At 39.8% G+C, this 12,173-nt stretch overlaps 1 protein-coding gene across 1 annotated transcript in view; it reads right to left on the reverse strand.

Annotated features, from left to right (window-relative positions):
- Positions 1 to 180: 180 nt before the first annotated feature.
- Positions 181 to 12,173, reverse strand: part of LOC109920880 (T-complex protein 1 subunit alpha) — a gene marked incomplete at its 3' end in the record, with an annotated part of 28,484 nt that continues 16,491 nt past the window's right edge. The window contains exons 5-7 of the mRNA XM_048592195.1: positions 11,882 to 12,008; positions 6,907 to 7,082; positions 181 to 304 (exon numbers count right to left, since the gene is read on the reverse strand). Of these exons, the coding sequence (XP_048448152.1) occupies positions 181 to 304; positions 6,907 to 7,082; positions 11,882 to 12,008 (427 nt within the window). The remainder of the gene's footprint in view (positions 305 to 6,906; positions 7,083 to 11,881; positions 12,009 to 12,173) is intronic.

Here is a 12,173-nt window from a genome sequence, read left to right on the forward strand (position 1 = left end):
ACTCAGAACGGTACACAATAATCTAGCTGAGGTCTAACAGGTTAAAAATGTTCAAGAGCAGAAAAAAATATCCAAAAGTGAATGAAGACATGATATTAAAAGGCTTCTATTTAAACAAAACTTGAAAAGTCCAGTATTTATTGGAAAAGAAAACACATTTTACCCAATGACCCTACTTACTTTTTAATCAGTATCAGTTCATCATCACAAATCTTTTCTTGAACCACTTCCTCAGCCTGGCCCAACATGGAAGCTTCAAAAGTTTCTTCTCCCTCCAAGTTTGCCAAAGTTGAACACATAGTTGCTATGAAGAAAACAAAGGGGAATATCTGTGAGGTAAGTATCCTTGAATTCTTTTTTGCCCTTAACTAATTTATTAATACAGAAATGGCATCAAAATGAACAAAATACTCCCCAAATCATATTGAAAGCTATATGATACTTTTTAACATTGTCATAATAAATTTTCAAAAGCTCTCAAATAAAAACAAAGTACGCAGATGCTGGAAACCTGAAATAAAAATGGCAAGTGCTGGAGAAACTCATTAGGTCTGGTACCATTTGTGGAGAAAGAAAACAATTAACATTAGGCTTTTTGATAAGCTAAGAGCCCATGGTATTGAAGGTAGTATATTAGCATTGATAGAAGATTACCTAACCAATAGAAGACAGAGACATTAACAGAAATTGCTGGTAAAGCTCAGCAGGTCTGGCAGCATCAATGCACAGAAATCACAATTAACGTTTCGGATCAAGTGACCATTCCTCCGAACTCAATAGAAGCTGGAGTTGGAATAAGGAGGCACTTCCAGGACAGCAATCCCTAATACTGGTATGCCACATGGATCAATGTAGGGGTGACATTATGTACAACACAAAATGGCTTGGATGAGGAAAGTGAATTTACTGTAGCCAAGTTTGCAGATACCAAAAAAAAAGGGGTTAAGCAGGTGATAGTAGGAACTGCAGATGCTGGAGAATCTGAGATAACAAGGTGTAGAGCTGGATGAACACAGCAGGCCAAGCAGCATCAGAGGAGCAGGAAGGCTGATGTTTCGGGCCTAGACCCTTCTTCAGAAAATCATTCATCCAGCTCTACACCTTGTTATCTCTGGTTAAGCAGGTGGTGAGGATGACACAAAGCATGTACAGAGGGTTAAAGACAGGTTAGTGAGGGATGCTGACAATCTTGAAATTCTGACCCCAAGTTACTGACATATCAACAGTGAAAACAGAATATCCTTCTCTACCTTGTTAAAATTGTTCATAATTTTGAACATTTCAATAAGGTCATGTCTCATTCTCCATGCAAAGGCGACTAAGCTTAATTTCTCTAATAGATTCATAGAATCTCTACAGTATGGAAACAGGCCATTTGGCCCAACAAGACCACACAAACTCTCCAAAGAGCATTCCATCTAGACCCACCCATCGACCTTCTGTAATCCCACATTTCCCATGGTTAATCTAGCTAATTTACTCATCCCTGGACACCATGGGCAATTTAGCATGGCCAATCCACTTAGCCTGCACATCTTTTGAATTGAACCCAAGTCCCTGGCGCTGTGAGACAGCAGTGCTAACCACTGAGCCACCATGCCACCCCTTTCCTTATATCTAAAATCTCTTATTCCTGGTATCATTCTAGTAAATCTCCTTTGCACTTTGTAATGGGCTAAAACAAACCCCCTCAAAGAATTCAGTAGATAGTCTGGATCCAAACTTTTTCTTACTTTAAAAGGTAAATTTAAGGTGTTACATTCCAGATGCAATTCGATTGGTCAAACTACCAGATTTAAAGCAAAGCACACTTTATTTATTCACTATAGTTAAAGTACAAAAGAAAGGAGGAATTGGAAAACTGAATGCTATTGGAAAACTTACCAGAATAAGAGATACAATAACTATTACTAATTAAATGTTTCAATATAGTAACATCCCATAGAAAACACCTTTGGCAAATAAGGTAAATTCAGAAAACAGACGGTCTCTCATTCAATTGCCATAGCAGGCAGAAACCCCCCAGCTTTTGGCTATAACCAAGGGTAAAAAAAGCTTCCGCTTCAAGGCCCCAACAGCGACTGCTAAAAGCTAAACAAAAACTCTGATCTGTGGGAACTCAACCACACCCATTCAGGCTGCTTCTATTGTTCTACTTAGAAAAACCTCAAGGTTCACAAGCTGTTTACTTTCTTCCAGACTGCTCAGTACCGCTTGTTCAATCTCAAAAAAAAGGACAAAATAACCCAGATTAATCACCACAGCTTCCTCTAGGACTATAACATCCCTTTTTAAATAAGGTGCCCAGAACCAAACAATACTCCAAATGAGGTATGACCAATCATTTGTAGAGGTGTAACATCACTTCCTTGCTTTTATACTGTATTGATGATAGACCGAAGGATCCTACAAGCTTCAACTGTTTCAACTTGCCTGGCCACCTTCAGAGTCACGCACGTAAACTCAGATGTCCCTTTGCTCCTATACTCCAGTTGTACCTTTAAGTCTGCATTGTCTCTGTGTTTCTTCTATCAAAATGCATTACCTCACATTTCTCGGCATTGAAATTCATCTGGCAGGTATCTGCCCATTTAGTCAATTTGTTGATGTCCCTCTGAGGTTGGTCAGTGCCATCCTTACAATTCAGTATTCTCCCTAGCTTTGCATCAACTACAAATTTAGAGGTTATGCTTTCAACACCCATGTCCTAATCGTTTATATCAACCAGAAAAAGTAAGGATCCCAACATCGATCCCCAAGGAACACCACTTTCAACTCATCTCCAAATTGAGAAATGCCCATCTGTACCCACCATCTGATTCCTATCTTTCAGCCAACTGCTAAACCATGTTACCAGGGACTCATTCGCACACATTGCTAATTTGATAACCAATTTGCCACATGGCACCATATCAAATGCTTTTTGAAAGTCCAAATATACAACATCCACAGCATTACCCTCATCCGCTGCTTGTATCACCCTTAAAGAACCCAATAAAATGTCAGACATGACCTGTTCTTGACAAAGCCATGTTGACTATTAAGGATTAACTTATTCTTCTCTAGCCGTATGGTTACCGTATCCCATTTCATGGCCTCCATCAGTTTTCCTACTACTGACGTCAGGTAACAGGTCTGTAATTTTCCAGACTTTCTTTTGACCCTTTCTTAAATACCAGTGTCACATTTGCAATCCTCCAGTCCCCCAGGACTAATTCTGTGTTCAGAGGGGCTTGGAAAATTTTTCTTAATGGCTCCCTAGTTTGCTCCCTTACTTCTTTCAGCAATCCAGGATACACCTTGTGACTTCTCTATTTGGAGTGCTGCCAACCTTTTTAGCAACTCTATGCTGCTCAGTTATTCAACACCCACATTTTCACCATTTAGGCCACCATTTTCTAATTTGGTAAAGACAGAAACAAGTACTTATTTGGTATCTTTACATTAACCTTTGCTTAAGGGAGCAGCTTACTCTACTTGTTCCTTATAGTACCCATTCTATTCTTCACTAACCTTTTACTGTTAATATGTATGAATAACATTTTAACACTTGTTTTAGAGCAGCCTACCATCCTTTTCTCATGCTCCCTCTTAGCCTTTTTTATTCCCGTCTTCGGCCCGCTCCTGCATTTAAGAGACTCTTCCTGATTTCCATTGCTATTATCATCGTTCCAGTATGCACCATATGCCTTTTTCTTCCTCATTTTCTCTCAAAATACTTAGTAATCCAAGGTACTCTAGCTTTGGATACTCCATATTTATTTCTCTTGGATATATGTCGAGCTTGCACCCTATTAATCATTCTTGAAATTCTCCCAGTTTTAATCCACTGTGTTGTCCATCGAAAGGGTTTCCAATCAACCTTCTCCAGTTCAACTTTCAGACCTGAAAATCTGTTTTTTTCCAGTCGAGAATCTTGACTGATTTTTATCCTTTTCCTACTGAGTATTGAACATGACATTAAGATCCCCTTTACCCAAATGCTCCCCCACTTGGTCTCTTTTCCTAAGACCAGATCCAGCACAGCTCGCTCTCTAGCATTTACTGGAAATGTGCTTTTCCAAAAAAGTTCTCCTACAGGAATTTCTCCCCTTCCATGCCCCATATCTTTTTCCCAGTTTACCCTAGGGTAATTGAAATCACCAGCTATTATACCATATTTGCCCCACCTATAAATACTTCTTCACTATTTGGAGGTCAAGAATAAATATCCAACAAGTCACCACCTGCTTCTTGTTCCTCACTTCCAGACATAATCTCATTCAAGGGCAAAGATAATACCTTTGACCAAGACTGCTACTTCTCCTCCCTTTTTATTCATCCTGTTTGTATTAAAAGACTTATAACCCAGGATATTAAGTATTAGTCCTGTTCTGGTTTGCTCATAGCACAAGAACATCCCACGATGTTGTGCCAACCTATGGTCCGACTAAGAACAAACTACCCTGCGTAAGTGGTTTGAGCCACATTTCTGTCAACACTTACAATGCCATAAACGCCTACAGCAATTTCTGCTTCCAACTGTCCAATTTTGTTCACTATAGTCTGTGCATTTACATGCATACAATTTAACACTGCACTTCTCTCTCTGGAGTGCTGCCAACCTCTCCAACTGGAAGGCAACCATTTCATAGTTCACCACCAACACCAAGCCTTGCCTCACTTTTTCCCCCATTCCCATCTTCTCTCTTTCCCCTCAACGAGGGAGGCACAGTGGCACAGTGGCTAGCACTGCTGCCTCACAGCACCAGGGACCCAGGTTCGATTCCAGCCTGGGGCGACTGTCTGTGAGGAGTTTGCACCTTCTCCTTGTGTCTGTGAGAGTTTCCTCCAGGTGCTCCGGTTTCCTCCCACAGTCCAAAGATGTGGGGGTTAGGTGGATTGGCCATGCTAAATTGCCCATAGCGTTCAGGGATGTGTAGATTAGGTGGGTTATAGGGGGATGGGTCTGGGTGGGATGCTGAGGTTCAGTATGGACTTGTTGGGCCGAAGGGCCTATTTCCACACTGTAGGGATTCTATGATTCTTCCGTAATTAGGCCCAACGGTCAACCCAGCCCACTGCTTTACAACTTTAATCCACCCCTACTAGACTATTTACTCTCCACCAGGATATTGGTTCGATTTCTGCTCAGATGAAACCCATCTCTCCTGAACAGCTTTCTCCTTTCCTAAAAGTGATTCTAATGTCCCAAAAATCTAAACCCCTTCCTTCTACACCATTCCTCAAGCCACAGGTTTACCTCCCTGATCTGCCTTTGCCTGAATAGTGAAGTTCAGCAGGTAACAGGGAAGACAAATGGAATGTTAGCCTTTCAAAGGGAAAGAAGCACAGAAATAGGGGGGCTTTGCTAAGACAATACAAGGCATTAGTCAGCCACAGCTAGAATACTATTTTGGGCCTCTTATCTAAAGGAAAAATAAACTGGCATGGAAGGCAGTCCAGAGAAGGTTCTCTAGGTAGACACCATGGACTGTCTTATGAGGATAGGTAGAGTAGGTTGGACTTAACAAGGATAAGAGGTGATATTATTTAAACGTTCAAGATTCTTTTAGACCTCATTGAGGTTTATAAAATCATGAGGGCCATAGATAAGGTGAATGACAAGGGTCTTTTCCCTAGGGAAGGGGAGTTCAAATATAGGGGGCATATCTGTACAGTGAGAGAAGGATTTAAAAGACATGAGGGGTAACTTTTTTTGTTTACACAGTCGTTCACGTGTCGAATGAATTGCTAGAGTGTGATGGATGCGGGTACAGTTAATGTTTAAAGATGTTTGGATAAGTACATGAATAAGATAGATTTAGGAGGGATATGGGTCAAACAGATACAGGTGGAATTAGTTTACATTGGGAACATTGTTGGCACGGACTCGTTGGACTGAAGGATCTGTTTCTCTACTAAGACTCTATGACAGGGTGGAAGCAGAATGCCTATTTCCCCACGTGAGAAAGTCTAGGACCAGACGGCATACTGTCACAAGGGATTGTACTTTAAGACTGATTAGGATGAATTTCTTTTGAGAGTAGTGATTTGATGTAGGGGCAGTCAAGTCTGGGTCATTAAGTATATTCAGGGATGAGATTAATGGATTTTTCATCAATAAGCAAATGAAAGGTTTTAGGCATAAGGAAGGAAAGTGGACTTCAAGATTCTCAGGTCAGCCATGATCTCACTGAATGATGGAGCAGATTCTGTAGGCTGAATAGCTTACTGTTGTTCCTACCTATTATGGTCCAAAATGATTCTCTGCTTTTATTTCAAAAGCTCTAACACTTAAAACAAAATATCCTGATCTGCTGGTGTCAAGTGGTAAATATTCACTGTGCACTGGGATGCTTCAAGTCCTGGCTCTCCCGTATGTACAGTTAATGTCCAAGGAGTTTATGCTTCAGGCGAGCAGATTTGCATTGCACAGGTCCTTCCAAAAATGTCAGTTTCAGTTACTTGGTGCCTTCCGTGGACAGGGTGACTTGGCTCAAGGATGGAAACAGGTATGGGCTTTGCAGTCAGTAGTAACCACCTGACCAGTAGATGATGTTGTTTCTTCCGCACCACCACCCCCCAACCAAGATTTTGTCACTGCATATTTGATCTTTAAAAAGCATACAATTAGGGGGTCTTGTGACACAGTGATAGTGACCTGTCCTCTGAGCCAGGAGGCTCAGGTTCAAGTCTCACCAGCTCCAGAGATGCATAACAACATATCTTGACAGGTTGATTAAAAATATATATAAAGACAATTTGAAGCAAATGCTCATCTTCTAGAAACAATGAAAAAATGCCCTTCAAAATTGAATAGGCAAAATAAACAAACATACTTCCAAATATATTCCAAAAAATGTGCTGATAACAGCAAGGTGAAACCAAAACAGGAAGAGTTGCCAAGTCAGAATTTCAACTTACCCCCACTTGCCTTTGCAATTCGCTTCAAGTCCTTTTTCAGACATCGGCGGACTGCCATGGCACCAGCATCCACAAAATACTTGAGGCACATATCATCAATGCCACCAGTGGTCAGGATGACATTTGCTCCTGTAGCCAAGATCTTATGAATTCGCTCTTTGGTAATATCAGATTCTCTGAAATAAAACCACAACCATAAATACCAACAATTGGATATCCAGAAAAAGAATTACCAAAACATTAAACACAAATGTAGTGATTTCATTGAAGCTATTCAGAAGGCTTCTGATTAGCTGATCTCAGGCAAATTGATAAAAACGAGCTTAGGAAGGGATCATTACAAACTTGACCACAAAAAGCTAAAGCTATCACTTTTAATTACTGTTACAGGAACAAAAGCAAGATGCATTTATACACAATACACTTATGTATTTATAGAAGGAATTAAATTATACAAAATCTAACTGTTTAACTGCCTAAATCCCACACAAATATTTAAGAGTCTTGCATGTATAAATGTAGGGATGGGAAAGAGTTTCGAAAATAAGGGACTAAGGACTGCAGAGAAACAAAATCAGGCCAACAACGGGCGCAAGCATGGGTGACAAATGAACCAGCATGGGTGACAAATTGGTAAGAGGTAGGATTTGGGGAGAGCACTGGGGCATTGAAAAGGTGCAAGTTAAAAGGCTAGTCAAGGGGTCAAGTACATACAAATTAGGAATAAATGTAGGCCATTAACCCCCTTTAAGCCTGCCCTGCCATTTGTTAAGAGCGTGGCTAACCCGATTACTCCATATTTTCATCTAGCTAGATAATCCAGCTTATCATAAATCTACCTACCTCTGCTGTAAAAATCCAAAGACCCTACTTTCACTTCTGACAAACAGCACTCCAAGACACTCAGCGATCAGCAAGAAAGATATTTCGGTCTCAAATGGAGACCTTTAGTTTTAGATTCTATCAAAGAGGGATTACCATTCCCACATGCACCATGTCAAGATCCCTCAAGATCTTGGATAGTTCAATCAAGTTAATTATTAGCCTAGAAAACTTTCTCTGAACGGCTTTCAATAGATTTACATGCCTCCTTGAATAAAGAGACCTATACTGAGCAATACTCCAGATATGGTCTCACTAATGCCTAATATAACTGAAGAATAACCCTTCCTATCTCGGTAATGAATTCCCCTCACAATGAACAATAATAATGTTTCATTAGCCTTCCTAAATATTTACTGTACCTGCATACTAACTTTTGCAATTCATGCATTAGCACACCCTGATCCCTCCATCTCAGAGCTCCGCCATTTCTCACTATTTAGGTGGCATGCTTCTTTTTCACTTGTCCATTTGGCAGGAAAATTCTTTATTTTCTCACAGTATACTCATTTGCCAGATCCTTTGTCCATTTTTTTAAACCTGTATCTATTTGTAACTTCCATATATCCTCATTTAACTTTCTGCATTTCAAGCTATGTCATCAGCAAATCTAGCAATCATACCATCAGCCTCTTTGTCTAATACTCTACATAAATATAAGTTTTAAACTTGAGGCCCCAGCATTATTCTGTCACATTACACTTACATCTCACAAAGGAGAAAAAAGCCTACTACAACTGTTTGTCTTTAGCTCGACAATGTTGCCACTTACATAAGCTTTCATTTTTCACAGTAGTCTATTAAGTATACCTTAAAGGTTTTCTGGAAATATTACCATAGTATATTGACCAGAACAGGTTACTTGAATTTACCCTCACTATTCAGTAAATGGCAGAACCCTCAGTACCATCAATAATACAAAGGGATATAGGTGTCTGTACACAGTTCTACAGTTCCGAAAGTGGCAACACCAGTGGATAAGGTGGGTAAAAAGGCATATGGCATGTTTAGTTTCATCATCAGGGCACTGTATAGAAATTGGCATGTCATGTTGCAGCTGTATAGAACTTTAGTTAAGTCACATTTGGAATACTGCATACAGTTCTGGTCACCACAATACTAGAAGGATGTGGAGGCTTTGGAGAAAGTACAGAAACGGTTGCTTAGTATTAGCTACGAGGAGGTATGACAAACTTTGTTTTTACTTGAATGTTGAAGGATGAGGAGTGACCTGAAAGAAGTTTACAAAATTATGTGTAGCATGAATAGAATGGATAGTCAGTTTCTTCCCTAGGATATAAAGGTCAATTACTCAAGGACACAGGTTTAAGGTAGAAGTTTAATTTTAAAAAGGACAGGAGAGGCAATTATTTTAAAAAAAAAAAAGGGCGATAAGTGCCTGGAATGTGTTGCCGGAGGCAACTGAAACCAATGCATCAACTCTCTCTCTAGTCACTTTGTTGAAATTAGGATTAAGTCAATCAGGACCCAGTGATTCATTAGCTCACCATTCAGGCTCAAGATTGTTACCATCGGATTGGTTACACTAAGCCGGTTTTAGTTTATTTCCTAGTAACTGCTAATACCACTGGTAAGATAGCGGAGAAAGCAACAGCAAAAAGGAAAACGTTTACACAAAAATAAGTTCAAAAGGGGAAAATCAGAATTGCAGCAGTGTAGATTCTGCACAGCTGATGGATTGCTGAAATCTCAAGATCAAAGACTGGTGAAGGGATCTGCTGAACAAGTGATAAGGGATGGCAAGTTTCAGATCATGCTGGACTGTGACCTAAGCAAATTTTTTTTTGGTGGGGGGGGAGGAAATCAGGAATCAAAACACACAAAGTACTTGACAGCGATAACAAATGCAGGAATCCAATTGTCTGGACAGAAAGATTGGAGCAGATATCTTAGCTACAGTTCCCTTTCCTGCTCTCCCCAGTAGGGACCATGATGTGCAGGTACCAGTGTTGGACTTGTGTCATGTGACTTCTGACCTCATCCACCTGGTTATAGTCCAACACGTTTATTTGAAATTGCAAGCTTTCGGAGTGCTGCTCCTTCGTCGGTGAAGTGAAGCACACAAGCACAGAATGTATAGGTAGAGAGATCAAAAGATCATACAAGGGATCAATGCACCAAAAGCTTGTGGTTTCAAATAAACCTGCGGGACTATAACCTGGTGTTGTGTGACTTCTGACCCAGAAAGGAATAGTTTCAATGGAAGTCACTCCTGTAGTTCAGACTTGGGATTAGTCCACTGCAGTCTTAAGGTTGTTGATCTGACTGATGTCCTGCTGTTAAATACTTTGGAAGTGATTCATTTTTTGCACATTGGATTACACTTTTTTTTTTGAGACTTATTGCTGTCTGGATTCTGAATGATAAGATCAACGAAACGGTGGAATAGATAAATAGTGTTTTTTATTCTTAAAACATTCGCTCAGTACTATTTCCCTGGTGACTGTAACCCCCTTTCCATTTATTAACAGCCATTTCTGGGATGTTATATCTATCCTCTAACGAAGACCAATGCAAGTCACCTATTCAATTAATCTGATATTAATTCCCCAAACTCACTTCCCTGTTCACTTTGATAAATCTCTTCCTTCCTAAATATTTATAGAAATTCCATCCATAATATTTTTAGATTTTTATTTTTCCAGCTAGCATTTGTTCCTAACCTTTCCTTCTTCATTAGTCTTTCTTTATTGGTTTTTATAATGTGCCTAATAATTACATGCTTTTTCATCGATTTTTATACAGTCCTGAACTATATTAGTTAACCATGGATGGCTGGAGCTTTTCTTTCTTGTTGGAATGCATCTTTGTGTACTCTGAACTTCTTAAAATGTCTGCCACTACATCACTAATTAGTTTAAGAAGTTGGTCAGTAATCAGTTCATGCCCTCATAATTGAACCCGTTGGTTTAAAACGTCAGCCTTGAATCCACTTCCCCCTCCCTCAAACTGAATTGGAGGTGTCAAGTTTAAACAACAAAATAAATAACAGCTTCAACACCATGCGCTGACATGGGCAGAGAAAGGCAATGACAGAGGATAAAGGCACTTTTTGGCAAAGATGAGGAAATAGGGCCAGAAACTCAGTTCAGAGTCACAAGTGGCAATCCAAAAATGTTGTAAGTCTTCAAGTTTAGCCTCCTAGCAGGGAGAGAGATGGGGAGACAGCCAGGGAGAGAGATGGCATCAGAGGCAAAGAAACAGAGTTTGTGGCAGGGATAAGACAATGATTTTATTTCTCAATAGATGTTGACTAGCAACAAAACAGACAATGGAGGTGGTGGTGGCAAGGTAGAGCTGGAGACCATAGGCATACTTATGACCAGATTGTTTTTCCTGAATTTCCAAAATTTCAACGCAAAATATAAACACAAAACAGATTGCCCTTGGAGCCTCAAAAAGTAATCACGCAGGATTAGGAACAGAAGTCATGCCAGAGACTTGCTGCCCATAACCAGCTATATAGGAGCGAGACCACTCAGCTGGCCAAAGGAGGAGAGGGATTCAACAGTGATGGTATAGCCAGCCTATCAATGGCTAACAACAACCCCCAAGAATAAAGAGAGTCACTTAATGAAACAGTCACACAGGACTAATGCATCTTCAATAAGGACAGTTTTAATGCTTGGGCAGTAGGCAGAAATGGAGTTCTGTTTTGAACCACCTTCAAGGAAAATGGAGAGAGATTCTGGAGATGTTCTAAACACTTGACAGAAAAGAATGATGGGATCTGCAACGACAGAATAGGCCAACAATGTTTCTCTTTGGCAGGTTTGACAGGGAGCCAGAGAAGCATGTGAAGGAACCATCCAAATTTCCTTCTTAGTAATTAGCAGTTTTGTAAGAAATAGTTAAGGTAGTCAGGTCTCAGACAAATACAAAAAGAGGCGGAGCGGAAAAGAGATAATCCCCCAACTCCAATTACAAACAAAACCCTGAAAATTCCTAACTACAATCTCAGAATAATTAAAAACAATTCAATTTATAAATCAAACATCTCAGTGTTCACTTGAATGACAATAAATTATAGTAAAAAGCATCATCCCCATCTCCAGCTTCAATTCTGCAGTACCTTTGTCTAATCTGGTCCAATTTTTCTGGGTCTGAGATGACAACTTGAACACCCAACTTCATTTTTGTCTTCTGTAGGCTGAAGTCCAAACATGCAATCTTCGCATTAATTATTCTTTTAGTCATTCCTAAGGCCCAAAAGATTTCAAACTCAATGTAATCAACTCAAAATCAAGCTAAAGTTACGTTAGTTAATACAAAGCATAGTTAACTCGAGTGAAACAAAAATTGGAAACATCAGATCAAGTTTAAACTGGTTCAAAAGTGGAGGCGTGGCCTAGAGGTATTATTGC

Source organism: Rhincodon typus, unplaced genomic scaffold, assembly GCF_021869965.1.
Source record: "Rhincodon typus isolate 14 unplaced genomic scaffold, sRhiTyp1.1 hic_rhity00000784, whole genome shotgun sequence".
Classification (NCBI taxonomy): domain Eukaryota; kingdom Metazoa; phylum Chordata; class Chondrichthyes; order Orectolobiformes; family Rhincodontidae; genus Rhincodon; species Rhincodon typus.